This window comes from Garra rufa, chromosome 13 (assembly GCF_049309525.1).
Source record: "Garra rufa chromosome 13, GarRuf1.0, whole genome shotgun sequence".
Classification (NCBI taxonomy): Eukaryota; Metazoa; Chordata; class Actinopteri; order Cypriniformes; family Cyprinidae; genus Garra; species Garra rufa.
Genome location: NC_133373.1, coordinates 33971677 through 33992355, shown reverse-complemented (window position 1 = coordinate 33992355; position 20679 = coordinate 33971677). Strand labels below are relative to the sequence as shown.

General features: G+C 35.9%; 1 protein-coding gene across 1 annotated transcript in view; it reads left to right on the top strand.

The window, feature by feature from the left end:
* itpkb (inositol-trisphosphate 3-kinase B) overlaps positions 1–20679 on the top strand; it is a 43693-nt gene that overhangs the window by 13223 nt on the left and 9791 nt on the right. Inside the window, exons 3-5 of the mRNA XM_073816782.1 lie at positions 14707–14806; positions 14968–15181; positions 18145–18349. Coding sequence (XP_073672883.1) covers positions 14707–14806; positions 14968–15181; positions 18145–18349 — 519 coding nt within the window. The remainder of the gene's footprint in view (positions 1–14706; positions 14807–14967; positions 15182–18144; positions 18350–20679) is intronic.

Sequence of the window (20679 nt, the reverse complement as noted above, 5' to 3'; positions counted from 1 at the left end):
GACCAAAAATACAGAAAAAACTTTATTTTGAGAAATATTTTAGTATTAATATACTAAAATATTTAACTAACTAAAATATGGTTTATAATAATATATTACTATATTAATATACATTAAAATGTAATTTATATCTGCAATTAAAGTTGAATTTTCTGAATCATTACTCCAGTATTCAGTGTCACATGATCCTTCAAAAATCATTCTAATATGCTGATTTATTATTATTGCTGGTAACAGTTGTGCTGCTAATGATTTTTTTGGAACCTGTGATACTTTTTTCAAGATTCTTTGATCAATAAAAGGTTAAAAAGAACAGCATTTATTTAAAATAAAAAGGTTTTTCCAACAATATACACTACTGGTTAGTATATTTGCATTCTTTCTTTTTTTTTTTTTTTGAAAGAATTTGTTACTTTTATTTAGCAAGGATGTGTTAAATTGATAAAAAAAAATTCTTATATTGCTAGAAAATATTTATATTTTGAATAAATGCTGTTCGTTTAAACTTTTTATTCATTAAAGAGTACTGAAAATAGAATCACAGGTTCCAAAAACAAATTGTCTGCACACCTGTTTGCAACATTGATAATTCTAATAAATCAGCATATTAGAATTATAGAAATATAGATTTCTGAAGGATCATGTGACACTTAAGACTGGAGTAACAACTGATGAAAATGCAGCTTTGCATCACAGGAATAAATTCTATTTTAAAGTATTTTAAGATAAAAAAAAATATTTTATATATTGCAAAAACATTACTGTTATTTTTTCTTTATATTTGATCAAATAAAAGCCTTCTGGGTAGTTTACTCAACTATTGTTTAAATATTACTATATGGCTGGCTTAAAAAGAACCAAAAACGAACTTAAAATGAACATAATTACTAGAGGTATCAGCAGTAATCAAAAGGTGAACATTTATTAATAAACAATTAAAAAAATGTATATTATTTAATTATTATTTATTCAACTTATTATTATACTTATTACTTATTAATTTATTGAACATACTAATAAATGTGACCCTGGACCACAAAACCAGTCATAAGTAGCACAGGTATATTTGTAGCAATAGCCAACAATACATTATGTATGGGTCAAAAGTATTGATTTTTGATTAAGTAAAGATCATGTTCCATGAAGATATTTTGTAAATTTCCTACCGTACATATATCAAAACTTAATTTTTGATTAGTAATACGCATTGCTAAGAACTTAGTTTGGACAACTTTAAAGACGATTTTCTAAATATTTTGATTTTTTTATAGTGGTTTCTCAGTCAAATATTGTCCTATCATAACAAACAATACATCAATGAAAATCTTATTTATTCAGTTATAGTTACTCGACACCTTGTTGTAGCCATATTGTAAGGTATTGCATGCATTAGTAAAGTCCCTTTGTGAAAGGTTGTGAGAGAAATGATGATTATGCATAAACACATTTAATTAAATTTAATAAAATGTATAAAAATAATACATGTATTATATAGAAAATATAACATTTGTATAATAAAATAATAATATTTATAAAAACGGCAGAATTAATTTTTGTTTGCATTATTAACATAAAATTTTCCTGTTTAAAGCTGCTTAGACAATCTGTATTGTATAAAGAGCTATAAAATAAAGGGAAAGTGCAGTGTGATTAACAATTTATTATTTAAATCAAAACTGTATGCTCTTTGATTATTAGAGAATTATAGCATTAGCTTAGCAACATACTAACATGTTGAGTCTCTTGTGCTGCTATTTGTGTTGTTACTGCATTTGTAGACTGTTTCAAATCGGCCAGATGTGAGGTTCTAGGACAACTGCAATGCTGTCTATGTAAGCAGTAGACAGCTTACTATGTTCTGAAGCAGAGCTATTATGCTGTGTACATTATCCCTTACATAGAGCAGAACCACCCCTTCACAACTCCAATATACGTCATCTTCAAACAAGGAAATATGTGAAGAGGGTGTATTTTATTTCAACAAATCCCATAAGGAGCAAGTGATACAGCTTTCTGCTTAGCGTCTTACAGCAGCTTTACTCCTTTGTGTACATTAGGGTGCAGTAAAATGGCAGTTTAATGGGAGGTCTTGCTTCTGTGAAAGAGCTCTCCTGTCATTGATGGGAAAAGACCGGTTTTCGGGACAAGCAGGAACAGCTATGACATGCTTTGAAAGGGCAGAAGTGTCAAGAAACGTGACAATCTAGTTCTCAACTGTCAAAGGGGAATTCATGCTAAATTATACTTGAATACTTGATGCTGCACTGTATATACTCTCCTACTGTATATCCTCTAGTAGTATTAAAGAGTCTAGGTGAACCTAATTTCTTGACTCTATTTCATGCACGTTTTTTTCGGAACAGACATGGTCTGATGCAATTTAGACATGTACCTGACTTGCCGATGGAAACTTGTACCTCAGGATTTTCAAGATACAGATGCTGATCCGAAATGTCTTACCGTTTCCCGTAAGAAAGCACTATGCTTCAGCATACACACATAATTTAAAGTGCCATTTACTCAAAGAGAATGAACAATATGTACAAATACACACTTCAAGATCATCTTTCTAGCCTAAAGCAAAAAAAAAAAAAAAAACAGCCCCGACCTCATGTCTTTGTCAGGCTCAGGTCACAGTACTATTTGTATCCTGATCTACACCTCTCTGATATTGTTTTTTAATTGAGAATGTAAAATAAAAAATAGAATAGTACAAAATGCAATAAATCTCGTCACATTAATGTTATTCAATTTAAACTTTAGTGTAAAGTCAAGTGTACTTAATTCAGAATATATACAAAATTATTTGTATATAATGAAAACAAATTACGTACACTTTCAGTTAGCACAGTGTCAAAGTAAGACAATTTATGAGAATACGTACATATTTTTATTCCAAACTTGTGTTACAGTGACAGTCAAATGTTTGAAATAACTTCCTTCTATGAACTTATTTTTATGTCGATAAATAAATTATGTCAAATACCTGAAATGGCTTGAAAAACGCAGATAAACCATATACTGTTGTAATCATGTGCTGATTCTCATCATGTTTCATCATAAAACATTTCTTTCCGCATTTTATTCAGCTACAGTGACATCTGGATGCCTTTGTCCATATAAGGGATAAGAGATAAGATAAGATTGGATTTGATAAGATATTTCCTGGAAAGTAATTTATTCTATTGCTGCTATGAGTGTCGCTTGTGGACTTTCTGCGCTAGGGCGCCCTCCGGTGTCGAGTATGAATGAAACAAATCACACGTGAGAGTTTAGCGTTACATAATGGCTATGGATTATTACAGTATTTGTCATATTATCATGTGTACTATTCATTTCAAATATTGCCAAAACTGGTATTGAAACACTCCTGATTAACACAATATCAAAATTAAATTACTTAAAGGTCCACTGAAGTGCTTTGAAACACACAACGTTATTCTATGTGTTGATGTCATTTCAACTGAAACAGGAAGACAGTGAGACATATCAAGTCCCGCCCTCTTTTTTAAATAGCCAACAGCATTTCATTTATATCACAGCTTGAGCCAGAGCCATTGAGCTCAGACATATTTGACAGTGTATGCCAGTCACAGTCTTATCCAAATCGCTATAACATTTACCATTCTCCATACTGGCAGTAGTGAAAGACTGTAAGTTGTAAATGCTTGTATCTTCTGAATATGAATTTTGTCAGTGTTTTGAAACACATTAGCTAATAGATAACCTAAAGGTTAACATATTCACACTAAACGCCAAAAAAACAAAGTTTGATTTAATGGGGACTTTAAATATCACGATTATAATCAATACCAGTATATAACGACACCCCTATATACAGTTAAAGTGAAAAGTTTACATACAGAATTTGCTAAATGTTAATTATTTTATCAAAATAAGAGGGTTCATACAAAATATTTTTTTTTTTTAGTAATGACCTGAATAAGGTATTTCACATAAAAGTTTACTTATAGTCCACAAGAGAAATAGCTGAATTTATAAAAATGACCCCGTTCAAAAGTTTACATACACTTTATTCTTATTACTGTGTTGTTACCTGAATGATCCACAGCTGTTTTTTTTTTTTGAGTCGCTTGTTTGTCCTGAAGAGTTAAAAACTGCCCGCTGTTTTTCAGAAAAATCCTTCAGGTCCCACAAATTCTGCATTTGAACCCTTTCCAACAATTACTGTATGACTTTGAGATGCATCTTTTCACACTGAGGACAACTGAGGGACTCATATGCAACTATTACAGAAGGTTCAAACGCTCACTGATGCTTCAGAAGGAAACATGATGCATTAAGAGCCAGGGGTGAAAACTTTTTGAATTTGAAGATCAGGGTAAATTTTACTTATTTTGTCTTCTGGGAAACATGTAAGTATCTTTTGTAGCTTCTGAAGGACAGTACTAAATATGATATGAAAAAATTATGATATTTACACAAAATAAGAAAAAATGTACACATTCTGTTCAAAAGTTTATACACCCCTGTGTCTTAATGCATTGTGTTTCCTTCTAGAGCATCAGTGAGCGTTTGAACCTTCTGTAATAGTTGCATGAGTCGCTCAGTTTTCCTCAGAGTGAAAAGATGGATCTCAAAATCATTTACAGTCAAGGCTCAAATACAGAAAAATGCTGAAAAACCAAAGAATCTGTGGGACCTGAAGAACAGCAGGCAGTTTAACTGTTCGGGACAAACAAGGGACTCATGAACAACTATCAGGAAACAACACAGTATTAAGAATCAAGGGGATTTAAACTTTTGAACAATCATTTTAATAAAATCCAACTCTCTTGTGGACTATATATAAACGTGTTTTATGTCAAATATCTTATTCAGATCAGTACTAAATACAAAAATCTATTTTGCTCATTATTATGTAACTGAAATGAAAGGGTTTTTCATTCTTGATCCATTTTACAATACAGAGCAAAGGTCATAGCTTTGCATCAATAGTTTTCCTTATTTTGGTCTTTCCCCAGTGAAAACATGTCAGTGCTTGTGGTAAGGCTGGCTGCACTGACTGCGGGTGCATTTTGGTTCTTGAGGGGCTAATGGTTGCTGTCTAGCCTTCAGAAAATAACACCTAGTCTTTGGCCATGTTGCTGAGTATTGCTTGCAGATGTGGAAAATACTGTCTCAGAGTCCTCTGCGCTTTCCTGTCTCGCAGAGTGGTTCCTCTCGAGGGGTTAAAAGCCACTTCCTCCCTCAGTGCTCAGTGGAAACTTTAACAACACCCGTGAGGTCAAGGAGACGCTGTAAAGAGCGGCATCCCTTTCCTTGCGCTCGATATAGCTCACACTGCCCTTATCAGAACAATGGCACGACCCAGCGCCGCGGAGTGCTCCCCTCGCGATACGGCGTTGTCGCTTCCGCTCCCCAAATTAACCAAACCCTTAGCTATTGATAGTGACTTTATACAATAGCAAAGAAAGAGGAGTTTGAGAAGGGAAGGAGGGGTAAATGAGTAATGGAGAGCTGCGGGTTGCATTTACGTCCTTTACGGGACAGATTATTTTTCTGCCATTCCAAAGGGATAGCATCTGTCAGCGTCTTGATTTTGGACCACTTTGCATGAAGCACGCAGGATTACGTCTCCTTTCTGTCGAGGCTTTGCTTTGATTGTTATTGCGGGCTGATGTTTACAGAGTAACAGTCTGTGGTCTTCAGCAAAATAAGCAACACTTGATAGTCTTCTGGCTCTGCATGCAAACATCTACTCAAACTCATAGGTGTCTGGTGTTTCCCAGAGTGCATTGCTGTCGGAAACTTTTGTGGTTTTGAGATGATGTTGCACTTATCATAAGAGGGGAGGTCGCTCACCTTTAGTTCTCCTTTTGACCTTGTTGTGCGTGTAATCAAATACTATTAAATATCAGTTCTCACCATACAAACTTAAGAGTTTTAAAGATTTAGGGTTTTAATTTGCATGCGTATGATTGAATGAGCAAAGCCAATCCAGGAAACGATATGCATGATACATTCAGAATGTAATATATAAAGCAGAGCTGCTTTTGCAAAATAGAGTTGCAGTTTACTTGTTGAAATGCGAAAACTGAACACCGTATTGTGCAAAAGAAGTTTGTTAATTTAAATACTTTCCGTTTGAAAAACACATAATGAGTAATGCTCTAAAGAAAGTAACATGAGTAGACTTTAACCTCTCTCATCATGCCATTAATTTAACATCTGTTCATTACAATCTAGATTTAATTTTTAATGTTCTGTTGTTTTAATGAAACAACAACAAAACAGTTCATTCAAAAATGATAATTCATGTCATTGTTTACTCACCCTCATGTCATCTTCTCTGGAATACAAAAGGAAATTTGTAGAATGTAGTTGGTTGCACTTACATGTAAATATTTTCTATGCAAATACAAGGAATGGGGAGATTCAATGCTTCAAAAACACCGAAAGGGCACCATAAAATCATAAAAGTAGTGCAATCATAAAAGCATCATAAAAGTAGTGCAATATAATCCAAATCTTCTAATGCTATGATATTGTATGATAGTTTTGTGTGAAATGTAAATCATTATTTCACTGAAAAGTGCATCTATTTTTGTGATTTTATGTGAGAAGTAGTAATGTCAAATTTGTGAATGCATCATTCTTTTGAATTGGTTCATTTCAAGGAATCATTTAGGTTACAAAACTAGTCTGAAAGATTCATTCAGGAATGATTCAAAGATTAAAAGCAACTTATTCACTGCTATCACGTCTCAAAAACAAATTGAATGTCACACGGACTGCATTTGTAATACTTTTTACTGGGTTTGCTGTGTTTCTGCATCCTTTTGAGGCTTGAAGGTTCCGGTGCTCATTTATTGTAATTGCATGGAAAAGTGTGACCAGGGAGATCAGTAAATGACAGAATTTTCATTTTTGGGGTGAACTAACCCTTTAAGTATTTCTCCGACCACAAACCAAGTCATGCAAATGTGTTTCTGTATGCAAATACTGTATAGGACCCTGACTAGTCTGAATGCAAGCTACCCTGCTAGAGAGGCTTGTTTACCAGCAGTGTTCACTTCCAGAACAAAAATCTACAGAAAATGTACTCACCCCCTTGTCACCCAAGATGTCTTTCTTTCTTCAGTCATAAAGAAATTTAGTTTTTCGAGGAAGACATTTCAGGATTTCTCTCTATATAGTGGACTTTTATGGTGCCCCCGAGTTTGTACTTCCAAAATGCAGTTTAAATGCAGTTTCAAAGGACTCTAAATGGCCCTAGACATGAAAGAAAGGTCTTATTTAGCGAAACGATTGTTTAGAGCCATTAGAAGCTGCATTTAAACTGCATTTTGGAAGTTCAAACTCGGGGGCACCATAGAAATCCACTATATGGAGAGAAATCCTGAAATGTTTCTTTAAGACTGAAGAAAGAAAGAAATGAACGTCTTGGATGACAAGGGGGTGAGTAAATTATTTGTACATTTTTAAGATTATCTTAAGAAGTACTAAAGAATAATTTTTAGCATATTAAGGACAAAATTAGTGTGTGAAACTTGTTTTTCACCTGGGTGAAATTATTATTATTTTTTTCATTTTATTTTTTTCATTTTAGCTTAAAGGGATAGTTCACCCCAAAATGAAAATTTTGTCATCATTTACTCACCCTGGAGTCATTCCAAACCTGTATGAGTTTCTTTCTAATAATTAACATAAAAGAAGATATTTTGAAGAATGCTGGTAATCAAAAAGTTGATAGTCCCCATTGCCTTCCATAGTATTTCTTTCCCTACTATGGAAGTCAATGGGGGCCAACAACTGTTTGGTTCTTCAAACTATCTTCTTTTGTATTCAACATAAGAAAGAAATTTATACAGGTTTGGAATGACACAAGGGTGAAAAAATCATGACAAAATTTTCATTTTTGGGTGAGCTGTTCCTTTAACGTTAAGTGTTTTTTTTTTTGTCTATATAGTTTTACGGTTTTAGTTTTAGTTAATAACCCCGGTTTGGGGCGAACTATTCCTTTAAAATTATAATTAGATGTTGTTTCCTGTAAAAACGTAATACCTGTAATGAAAGACATGGTTTGAAAATCTTTCTTATCTTCGGTCTACAGCAGTCAAAGAAATATTTCATTCATCATCACGTTTCGGGAAAAGGAAGTCAGTTTCTCACAAATCACCTTGGTGATGTCAAAACAAGGTGCTGACCTCATCTCAGTCTGAAAACACTGGTGACACTGTCCTTTAGTTATTTAAACATTTAGATGGCTGACCCTCTTGACTAACAGACCGCAGACCCGTTATAGACACCTACGCATGAAACACATTTAGTCAGACAAAGAGAAGCAGCAGTCACTGCATCAAGCGTGTTTTACTCAAAACATTTATTTCAAAACAAAGGTGGGAACTTATTTATGTTAAGTGGTATTTTTTACCCCTGCAATGTGACTTTGAGGGTTACAAATATAAAAATCGTGAGCAGGTGTTATATAAGCTGTTTCAAACTCTCTGAATTACAGGTGAGTTTGAAGAACACTGAACATTTGCATTGCTCGTGGCCCTCGCAGGCATGCCAAAGAGTTTTACTGTGGTCTCTGCACATTGAGCTTGGCCTACCAGCATATTTGCATGGGCCAATTGTGCTTTTGAATGCTTTGTATGGAAACAAATGAGAAATTCGCATTGCCCTGCACTTTCCTTCACTCAAATTCTAGCTTACGTCGTGATTGCACGCAGCGCATGATCTTAGCAATTTTTACCATGTCATCTTTCATCACGCACATCTGGAATTTCATCGCCCCCCTGTTGGTTTTTCTCGCCACGTCAATCATCTTGATGGTCAAAGATTTACAGGTAATGGTTTCTGGTTTGCTTCGATTTCTCCGTAGTTGGACTGTACAATCACATTCCCGCCCTTTGCGTGTTCGGTTATTAAATATTTCTGCCTACTTTGATTATGCTTTCAGCTGCCAATCAGGGTGTAGTACTCTTAGCTCAGTTTAACACTTTCTAGCATGTTTTCCTCATGAATCAGAGGAGAAAATGATATCAGCTGTTTGGCTGGGTGTTTTTTCATTGGAGCAAATAAGCTGTGAAAGTAAACAACCGTGTCAGAAACAAACGATCTAGAGCTGTTATTTTACACAGTGGGCAACAGTCATTTTGACCTGATTGTGGCTCTCTGAAAGACTCTACAACTCCCATCTCTTCCTGCGAGTTTTCCACTTGTTTTGTTTTCCCACATCCTGAACATTACCCTCACTATAGAAACTTCTCTCGGATCCAATTGGTCTTTCCACTGAAGTTTAAGTTGTGTTGTCATCGGGAGGTGGGATCCTGTGATCTCCTGATCTCAATATCTGGCGAACACTACCTGTCTATGAATTCTAATGTTTTTAAGTGCTTTCTAAAGTGGCCCAAACCACAGCACACGGACAGCATCTGTTTCACGTCAAACGCTTGAATATTAACCAGAACCTCTGCATACTGAAGGTATTTTGTTTAATTTAACCGATCAGATCTCTCCGTCACATTCTCTTAGCTATCTTGCAGAAAGAAGTACTCAAAGTTTTTTTTTTTTTTTTTTTTTTTGTAAATTAGAATGTAAATTAGTATCCCAGTCACATTTTCTTGCTTAAATAAACATTACTTGCACTATCAGAAAAAGAAAAAACAAAACAATTCTATTTTATAGTTTTACATTAGCAATGTAATCAATATTCTATTTAATAAATCCAAATTTGAATCTCATCAAGTTTTTAGGCATATTACATTTATTCCAAAATAATAACTCAAATAGTAACAATTTAAACAATATATTTTATTTGTGAACTTATGTTTAGCTGTTCTTTTTAATAGTTAACTTATAGCCGTTTTTTAATTTTTCAGATCATCAGTCATCAAAGCTCAGTAAACACTGGTTACAGACACAGGGATTTAAAATTTGATTGACTTTAAAACTTCCACAGATCTTATTTTTGACAAAACCAAGTAGTTATATTTAAGTGTGTGAGTTGTTTGCTTACTTTTATTAGTCTTCCTGTTAACAGCATTATATTGTTTATTCAGACTGATTTCGCCAACGCAGAACGCGCACAAACACAAGAGGCAGGATTTATCGCATGAACCAATCACAGATGAGCATATCCAGTCATATCCAATCATATCGCGATAGAGGCATTGCCTCCTCTCACATGACTTTGCCCCATTCATTCTCAATTACCCCCCAAAAAACCCACTGCATGCTTTAGGGGGTTGGTTAAAACTTAATGGGCTCAGGGAAGGCAAGAGAGACACAGCAATATTTCTTTACAAAAAAATTTAACCATTCAACGGTTCTTTATAGTAGGGCTGGGCGATATGGCAGAAATGTAATCTCGATATTTTTTTCCCCATTTTGAACGATAACGATATATATTTCGATATAGGCTGTTGATGTTGCCAGCTTTAAAATAGTATCCCAACAATGACTAAAGCCACAAAAATGAAAGGGTTCATTAAATTACATTTAAAGTATAGTTTATTAACAAAAACAGATTACAGATTTGGCCTTAAAAATTAAAACAACTTACTAAAATAAATTAAAAATAAAAGTTGTGACAGAGTATGGTAAATGAGAGTAAATGTACAAAATGTAAACATAAAATTATTGTAAAAACATAATTTGTAACACAATTATTTATTTATTTATTATTATTAACACAATTGTTTATTTTCTCTATTATAGGTTGAGCTATTTAAATTAGAGGCAACCACTGTATTTTGAAACAATCTACAGTATAAATAACAAAAAATTACGACACGGTTCTTTCTTAATCGTATTAAGTGCAGATAATTCAGCCATAATCAAAGTAGGCTACTCTCTAAATATTCAAAGTGCAAATAGAGACGGATATTTCAAGCATGATACAGAGCTATAGACATACACAACCTATCATAGCCTACATACAAATAACAGCCTAGATATGTCATGTAGCCTAATTTGCGTGCATTGGGGGGATTAAAATTGCTTTTGAATGCGCGTGCGTTTTTTTGCTTTCGGTTTCAGTTTTAACAATCGCGCCAAACTCTCAGCTGAGCTAAGAGTCTCTTTTTCAGGTAGCCAAACCACTTATATAACGGAATTCGTGCTACCTTTTTTTGTCGACAATTTCAACATCTTTGGATAATAACTCGAAGTTAGTTTCACTTTCGTCGCTGCTTCCTCTCTCTTTTTTTGTCGTCCTGGTGTTAAGTTTGCTTCGCAAAGTGCGGTAGGAAATGAACTTTGTACTTTGACGTGCACACGCACGCTGTACGCTGATTGGCTGTTGTCGCATATTTCTACTGTGTGATTGGCTCTTAGATTAATCCATATCGAGCAAAAAATATCTAGAGCCTATCATCGTTATTAACATAAATTTTATCGCGATTCGATATGATATCGTTTATCGGCCCAGCCCTACTTTATAGTCAAAAAAGGTTCTTTAGATTTTTAAAATGTTCTTTAAAATGGTTCTCTTAAGAATTGTTCCCTGAAAGGTTCCTTGGGGATTTATACACTTTTTAATGTTAGATTTTGTAAGATTGGCATTGTTTTTTTTTTTTAACTACAAAGTTTTTCCTCATCCAATATTTTGAGGAAGCACTGCCTTCCTCGTCTTCTCAGAGGAAACACCCCTGATACTGTAGATATACTCTCTTCAGACTAGCTCTTTACTTTCTCAAGCAATGCTGGCGACCTCTGGATCACTGAGTTTCCACAATGTGCCTCAAGGGGTGACCCAAGTAGAGGGAGGATAGGGGGATATGAAGGGGACAACGGAAACCGACCAGCACTGACAGACCCTCTTTAACTGTATTTTAAGGGTGAGAGGAACTGTTTTCCTCCACTGGAGCAGAACAGGACAACCTTCATGTGACAGATAAAACTCATGCTGCTCACAGATGATGGTTCATACCTTTTATGGGCCTCTTTCTAGACTAAATTTAATCAGACCTTTTAGGCAGGGATGCTGGAAGGAGTAATGTCCAGCTTACAGAAATAGTTCATCCAAAATTGAAATCCCTACCATCCTTTATTCTCCCTCACTTCGTTCCAAACATGTATGACCTTGTTTCATTGAAACCCAAAAGGTGAATTTTGCTTATCTCTTTTCTCTTTTTTATTCTCTTATTCTCTTTTGTTAAATGTATATAAGTAAATGTGGACTGGCTCCAAAATGACAAAAAAAAAAAAAAAACACAATAAACAAGGTAGATGTAACTTACACACTTATAGACTGAAATGTATTCATTGAAAATCTTAACATCCATTCTAGTTCTTCTTTGCATGAGAGAAGAAGTGACATCCAGAAGAAGTGAACAAATCATTCAACGTTTATTTAGTCAAATCTTTTCATGAATCGTTTGATCCACTTCACAAAACTGGTCTCTCAATGATTTGTTGAAAAGTACAACTTACTCATTTGGTCACAGCAGAGAGAAGGATTTTTAGTGAATAATGACTTCAATTTTAGATACAATGTAACCATATAGCGTTTGAAGACGTAAAATCTAATGGACAAGTCATATGGACTACTTTTATAATTTAAAAGTTCAGTTTTTGTTATTTTGAAGCCTGTAGACACCAGTCTTTATTCACTTTTATATGAAAAAGAAATGCTAGGATATTCTTCAGATCTGTGTTCTGCGAAAAGAAATGAAAAAAGTCATAGGTTTGAAAGCACATAAAGTTACATAAATAATAATAGAAATTACTCTAATAAGGATGCCGTAGCAGCTAAAGGAAAAAATAACAGCATACACACTTAAAAACAATTGGCATCAATGGTTCTATGAAGAACCTTGAACATCCATGGAACCATTCAAATGCAGAAAATGTTCTTTAAAGTCAAAAAAGGTTCTTTAGATTTTTTCAAAATGGTCTTTGGGTGTACTCACACTAGGCACGGTTGCCCTGAACCGGGCCCGAGTACGATTGTCCCCCCTCCCCACTCCCCATCTGGCCTGCACTCACATAGGGTTTCAGCATTCAAGCCGGAGCACGCTTACGTCATTATGTTGCGATGGTTTCAGGATAAACAGGAAGAGCAACGCTCACGCTGAACGCGAAATAGTTTACTTTGTGGATAATTATTTTAAATCGTTTGGTCCACGGTGGTCCACAGCCCTCTCAACGCCTATTGTTAAACAGGTCTATCGCCTTTGTGGCACGAAAACGTTCACGCAATCGTGCTGCTCGTATGAGGAGGTTTTCAATTACCAGCAGAAGCGAAGCAATGACTTTGCAGCTTTGATTACGGACTACAAAAACATTGATTACCTCGCAAAAGCGTGACATCACGCGTCCTGTTCCGTGCTCCAGCACGGTTAGCGCTCACACTCCATGCGAACCGCGGCCGAGTCCAACTGAACCGTGCTCTGGCCCACCTCTTCCAAGCGGGCCAGGGACGGCTAAACGAGCTGCGCCCGGGCACGGTTCGGAGCACTCACACTAGTCAAACAAACCGCGCTTTGGTGGTCAAACGCACTCGGGCACGGTTCAAACTGCCTAGTGTGAGTACACCCTTAGGAACTGTTCACTGAAAGGTTCCTTGGGGAACCAAAAATGGTTCTTCTATGGCATCACTGAAAAAACACCCTTTTGGAACCTTTATTTTTAAAACTAACTTGTAAAATGTGTTTTGTAACCTTCCGTATATTCATGGCTGAGTCTGTTGACAATTTATTATTGTTTAATCCAAATGCATGACAAAAAGCGTCTCTGGCCAGATTTTGAATACGCTTTGTGGCTTGTGTTTGTTGGCCGGACGGATTCTCTAGATTTGGAAGGGGTCTGATTTGTGGTCATAGTGTCTTCCTGGGAGAGCTGGCTCAAAAAGTACTGGGGGGGAGAGAGGCTTTCCCTGGTCGCCCGAGGAAACCCCCCATCTATCACTGAGAGCACAGTAAAGAATGTGTTTACCATGCCAACATGGAGAGCTAAAGAGATCTCACTCAAGGACATTTAGTGAAGTGGAATAACAGTGTAATGGCTGAACAGAGCAGCTCCTCTTGAACTGGAAAATGGCCTGTTTTCTGCCTGCTGTCAGTATGTCCAAATAGAGCAAGAACATTTTGAGGTGGTTCCAGGTGAAATGGTTCACCTTGGCAGGAAAACAAGCTCAAACACTGCCCAGATTTCCTATTAATTTGCAGGGCTTATGTGCTGTAGTGAATCTGAATGTACACTTGTGCATAAATCCTTCACATAAAGTGCTTTACTGTGCTGTGTAAACGATGATATCAGTGCTGACTGCTGTGGGAGCGCCAGCAAACGTATGTAAATACATGCAAAAGACCTGTTTGTTTATTCTCCCGCATATTGTGTGCTGGTTTGGGCTTTGTTGTAGGAAAATGAACCCCACCTGCCAAATCTCATTATATAAGTTATTACTCATCTTCCTCCAGGCATGTTTTTTTTCCCCCCAAAATAACATGGACAAGAACTGAAATATTATTACAATTTAAAATAACTGTTTTTAATTGTATATTTTATTTTTTGCTTATTTTTGTATAAAAACCATGACATGTTTTTTTCAGGTCTCTTAGATGAAGTTAAAAAGCTTTTGTAATACAAGGTCATAAAAACTGCATGCATAATAGTTTGAAATTTAAAAAAAAAACTAAATGTGGTTTAAAATGAACTGATGTCACTGTTGTAATTTCATAGTACCTTCATTTGAATGGGGACTCATCTTGCTCACTTTTTGTCATTGGACAGCATAAATCATGGAAGAAGATCAAGAACATGGTGCATTGGTCACCATTTGTGATGTCCTTCAAGAAGAAGTACCCTTGGATCCAGCTGGCTGGCCATGCAGGTAGGCCTCAAAAAGGAGGTGTAGATGTTTTCATGAGTGATAAGTTTTTATGAATCAAAGACAGAATGAATCAAAACACAGAGCTAATGCTCACTGTAACACCCTGGTGGTAATGCTAAGAATGCAATGTTATGCCATTTGTCTCTCTCTGCTCTCCACAGGCAATTTCAAGGCAGGAGCCAATGGTCGTATCCTAAAGAAACACTGTGAGTGTGAGCAGCAATGTCTTGATAGGCTAATGAGAGACGTGCTAAAGCCCTACGTTCCTGCTTACCACGGAGATGTAGAGAAGGATGGAGAGAGGTACAATCAGATGGAGGACTTGCTGGCAGACTTTGACCTACCCTGTGTCATGGACTGCAAGATGGGCATCAGGTCAGTTGCTACGCTGCATCAACTGATCTTTTACTTCACTAAAATTCTATACAGCATACCACCCAGAAAACCTGGGAAAAGACCCAAATCACAACTCAGAGCCCAGTTAAAACACTAGGGATGTAACAATATTATCAATATCGTGATAGCAAAACTGTCTTGATATCATCTTGGTCACGTGACGATATAAAACGGTACAGGTATTCCGGGCAAGAAGTGTACATTTTTAAAATATTCTAACATAAAAGGTATTTAATGTTGTGTTTTGGGGCATTATGCTTTGGCACAGTATCTGTCAAATGAACTAAAACCGAAAGCACAATGTGGCTTAATCCTTTCGTCAAGTCTGTTTTCACTGTGTGTTTCAAAGCGAAGCGCGCACTTCATTCAGGCGATCAGCTCGTGATCCGGTGTTTTCTGCAACTCAGAACGACTCAGTTCACAGTGAATGCAGTGAACTTGTTTATTGCTTGTGCTGTGAGTTTAGCGCATGTTTGGGAACGCAACAGCCACCAGTTATGCTTTATTTTTGCGGTAAATGATTACAGCATTTCACTAGATTCGTAGTGAGACACGTTTTTGTAAGGATGTTTTTACTGAAGCTAAAGTGTTCCATCAAATTAGTTCATTAGATAGAAGAATTTAACTTTAAAATTTCCACCCCCCCTTTCTTTTTTTTAAAATATCGCAATATTATCGTATTGTGAGATTTTGATATTGTTACATCCCTATAAAACACCCTAGAAATGACCCAGAACAGTCTAGAAACCATATAGCAACATTCTGCAAACCAAAAAGCAACTAACACTCACAGTACATCAGTAAACGACTTGTAACAACCTAAAACATCTTAGCAACTGCCTTGCAACACATTAGTAACCACTCTCTGACCTCTGTATATCCTTGTAACTTCAGAGTTTTAAAAACATTTTTAGTTTTAACTTTAAAGGTGTAGTATTTAATATCGTCAGCTAGTGGTTGAAATTGGTACTGCAATCCAAATTAAAAATACTTTTTCACTCGCCCCTTCCCCCTCAGACACAATGCTCACAAGGGTTTTCAGATTAACAACAGCATGCAACAGGAAAGAGCTCAATTGACAATGGAAGGTGACGAGTCATACAGATTAAGTTGATGAGTTTATTTATCCGCATTTTAATATGCTTTTTAGATAGATGTTGAGGCTTTTTAGGTCAGGTAGTATTTGCAATCTCTGACCCAGTTCGTTTGCTCGCTTCTCTGGCAACCCGGGGTGTCATAATACTATTGGTTAAGTCTGTGTCACACAGACCAAAACAAAAACAGGCATTCCGACACTGAACGCACATTTTCGGAGTAGAATAACTGGCTATAGTATTGTTTTTTGCTTTATTTCTCAGAATTGTGAGTTTATATTTCGCAATTCTGACTTTATAACTCGCAGTTGTGAGTTTATATCTCACAATAATGAGAAACAAAGTCAAAATTGTGAGTTAAGTATTCATGTCCAGTTTTCTTCCTTATGTGGCAAGTAGCCGTGTAATAAGCGGGATAATGTACAGGCAGCCGGTAGTTATCGCAGAAATAAGCCCCGACAGTGTGATCAGTCTTGTATCACACTGAAGGGGCTTATTTCGCGATAACTACAGGCTGCCTGTACATTATCCCGCTTATTACACGGCTACTTGCCACATAAGGAAGAAAACTGGACATGAATATGAATTTGAAACCTTTTATTGGCATATTTGTTTTAGATTAACATTTTTATCCTTCCGCGGACCGATATAGTACCACGTGACTAACATTCAAACTATGTACTTTAGTAAGACAATTTAAATAAATTAATGTCAAAATTTTCCATTGTTAATTGTGGTTGTCCAGTGTTTGTCACAAGATGGCGCCAAACGGTAATCTTTGTTGGCACGGAGGGATTTTAAACATACAAGTAGTACCGGCTATGCGTTATTACTTTGGAGTGTGATTATTTGAAAAGAACGAACCTGCAAATGTCTCAACTGACCAATCAGAATCAAGCATTCCAAAGAGCCGTGTAATAAGTCGCAATAACCTATATATATATATATATATATATATATAGAAGACTAAAATAATACTGATGCTTAAAAGCCAATCTATAATGTTTTATAAATTCTAATATTCTGTTTAGAGAGTTCAAATTGAATTTGAATTGAATTTACTTTGTGTATAATAAAAGAAATAGAAGAGCAAAAAAGAGAAGGGAGAGATTAATCTATAAATCACTTATAAAAATAGAAGATATAAAATAAAAGATAAAGTACACCATCTTTTCTTATCTTACACTTATGCAACATCACGTCCACTGCTAAAAATCTAGTATGTTATTTTAAAATTAATAGTTCCATTGACCCATTATTTGTACAGATGTTATACATTCCAAGCAGCATAGAACATGAAGCAGGACCTCCCTCCCCAGAGACGCAGAAGCTCTGTGTCCTCCAATCTGCTGAAAGATAGCTGTGCTTGTTTGTGGCTGGTGCGGGGAGACCTTGATACACATCGGCCACCGTTCATCACTTTTTCCCCCCACTCTCACGGCTCGACTTTCTCATCTCTGTTGTTCCTGAAACTGCTCTGTTTGCTGTTGCAAGCCTGACCGAATCACATCAGTGGCCGTGGACAAATATAGAGATAACCAGATGGTCAGGATATTAACAGAACCTCTGCTGGCCTGTCCAAACCAAACAATGCGATGCTTTCAGATTCACGCACATTCAGTGCGCTTTTCAGTTTCCGCGATCGTGTTTTCCAAGACAAATCAAGTTGGAGAATAAAAGTAGAATAAATATTTAGTTTTAGTTTTCATGCCTTTAGTTAATAAGATAAACTGAATTGTATTGCGCACTACGAATTTCAGCAGAATATGATTGATGATGCAACATAAGCAACAAGTTAGAGAGTGAGAGAAACTAAGCCTTTGGGTATTTTTTTCTCCTGTCTTGCAGGACGTATCTGGAAGAGGAGCTGACGAAAGCCAGGAAGAAGCCTAGCTTGAGAGCTGACATGTACCAAAAGATGATCGAGGTGGACCCCGATGCACCTACGGCACAGGAGCACGAACAGAAAGCAGTCACTAAACCACGCTACATGCAGTGGAGGGAAACCATCAGCTCCACCGCCACGCTAGGCTTCCGGATTGAGGGAATCAAGGTGAGACGTTCATTCACGAAAGAACTAAAATGTAGAGATAATTTACTCACCCCCTTGTCATCCAAAATGTTAATGTCTTTCTTCAGTTGTAAAGAAATTCTGTTTTTTGAGGAAAACATTTCAGGATTTCTCTCCATATAGTGGACTTCTATAGTGCCTGCGAGTTTGACAGTTTAAATGCAGCTTCAAAGGGCTTTAAAAGACAGAACGATCTTATCTAGCAAAATGATCGGTTATTTAAAAAAAAAATTACCATTTATATACTTTTTAACCCCAAATGCTTGTCTTGTCTAGCTCTGCCTGTTCAAGACAGGAATGAAAAACTCTCATTTTCTCCTCCAACTTCAAAATCATTCTTCATCGCTTTTTTACCTTTTTTTGTAAAGGGCATTTGATCATCTTTGCACAGTCAGTTTGCAAACACTTGGTCGGTACTTCTGCAGCGATGTAGGACAATTTTAAAGTTGAAAGAGAAAATGAGATGGGAGTTTTTTGACATACCCTAACTGTCTTGAACCGGAATACACAGAGTACACACAGAGCTAGACAAGAGGAGCATTTGAGGTTAAAAAAGTATATAAATTGTAATTTTTTTTGTTTGGAAATAACCGATTGTTTCGTTTTCAGGTTTTACATATTCCCTTATTAAACGATTAGTTCACTTCTAGAATAAAAATTTCCTGATAATTTACTTACCCCTGTGTCATCCAAGATGTTCATGTCTTTCTTTCTTCAGTCAAAAAAACAAACAAAAAAGTAAGGTTTTTGAAGAAGACATTTAAAGATTTTTCACTATAAAGTGGACTTCTATGGTGCCCAACAGGTTGAAGGTCAAATGCAGAAGTGAAACTGCAGTTTCGGTGCAGCTTCAAAGGGCTCTACATGATCCCAGCTGAGGAATAAAGATTTTAACTAGTCACTTTCTAAAAAAAAAAATTTTTACCCACTAATCTTGAACTGCAATTTGGACCTAGAACCCATTGGGCTCCATTTAACTCTACTATATGGAGAAAAATCCTGGAATGTTTTTTTAAAAACCTAATTTCTTTTGGACTAAAGAGAGAAAGACATCTCGAGAACATTTCAAATGACATAGGGGTGAGTAAGTTATCAGGAAATTTTTATTCTAGAAGTGAACTAATCCTTTAATTTTAAGTATTTGGATTTTAAGGAATGTTCTAGATTTAAAATATTTTCAGATTTAAAAAAAGAATATAGATTACCACAAAAATGACTTTCAAGCCAACCGCAATGGAAGTGAATGGGACTAATTTTAAAACGTTAAAATACCCACTGTTTGAAAATTATAACCATTAAACATTAAAAATATGCATGTTAACATGATGTTGGTAATAAAAAATGCTTACTAACTTTTTCTGTGTAACGTTATATTCAGTTCTTAATTCAAGTTCTTATTATAAAATTGCAAGATTATAAATTCCCATTCATTTGCATTATAAGCGCCTCACTGTACCTTGATTTTTTAAAGGTGAGTTTAAATTATTTTTTATGAGAGTGAACATTATGCCACAATAAATGCTGTTGATTAAGCTTAAAGGATTAGTTCACTTCCAGAACAAAATGTACAGATAATGTACTCATCCCAGATCTTAATGCCTTTCTTTCTTCAGTCGTAAAGAAATTATGTCTTTAAGGAAAACATTTCAGGACTTATCTCCTATTTTTAGAAATAGGAAATTATTAAAAATGACCAATTGTTTTGCTAGATAAGACCCTTCTTCCTCAGCTGGGATCATTTAGAGCCCTTTGAAGCTGCATTTAAACTGCATTTTGGAAGTTCAAACTCGCAGGCACCATTGAAGTCCACTATATGGATATAATTTCTATAATGATTCCTTAAAAAAACTATTTCTTTACGACTGAAGAATGAAAAGACACAAACATCTTGGACAACACTGGGGTGAGTACATTATCTGTAAATTTTAGTTCTGGGGAACTAAAATTTTTTTATCTGGGGAATCAGTCTTTTAATTAGATCCTGGATTTCAGACTGAGGTGAAGGGGCAGGATTGGCCTTTTTCAAGAGGTTAATTGTGTCTGAATGTTCCTGTCATACACACAGCCTGTTTGTGGCACGTCCTTTGAGCTCGACATCAGTCGGTGACAGGCCACGTCTCTCACAACATGATTTCAGTTCTGTAATTCCGGCCTACCGCACACCGCCCTAACAACGTAAATACACCCTCATGGAAAATGTCAAAAAGACTTAAGAGAAGCTTGAAAATCCTTCGGCTAATTAAGCCAAACCAGGCAGCCGCGATTCCATTAACACACGGAAGAGGAGATTAGAAAGCTTATGTTTGGTCTCT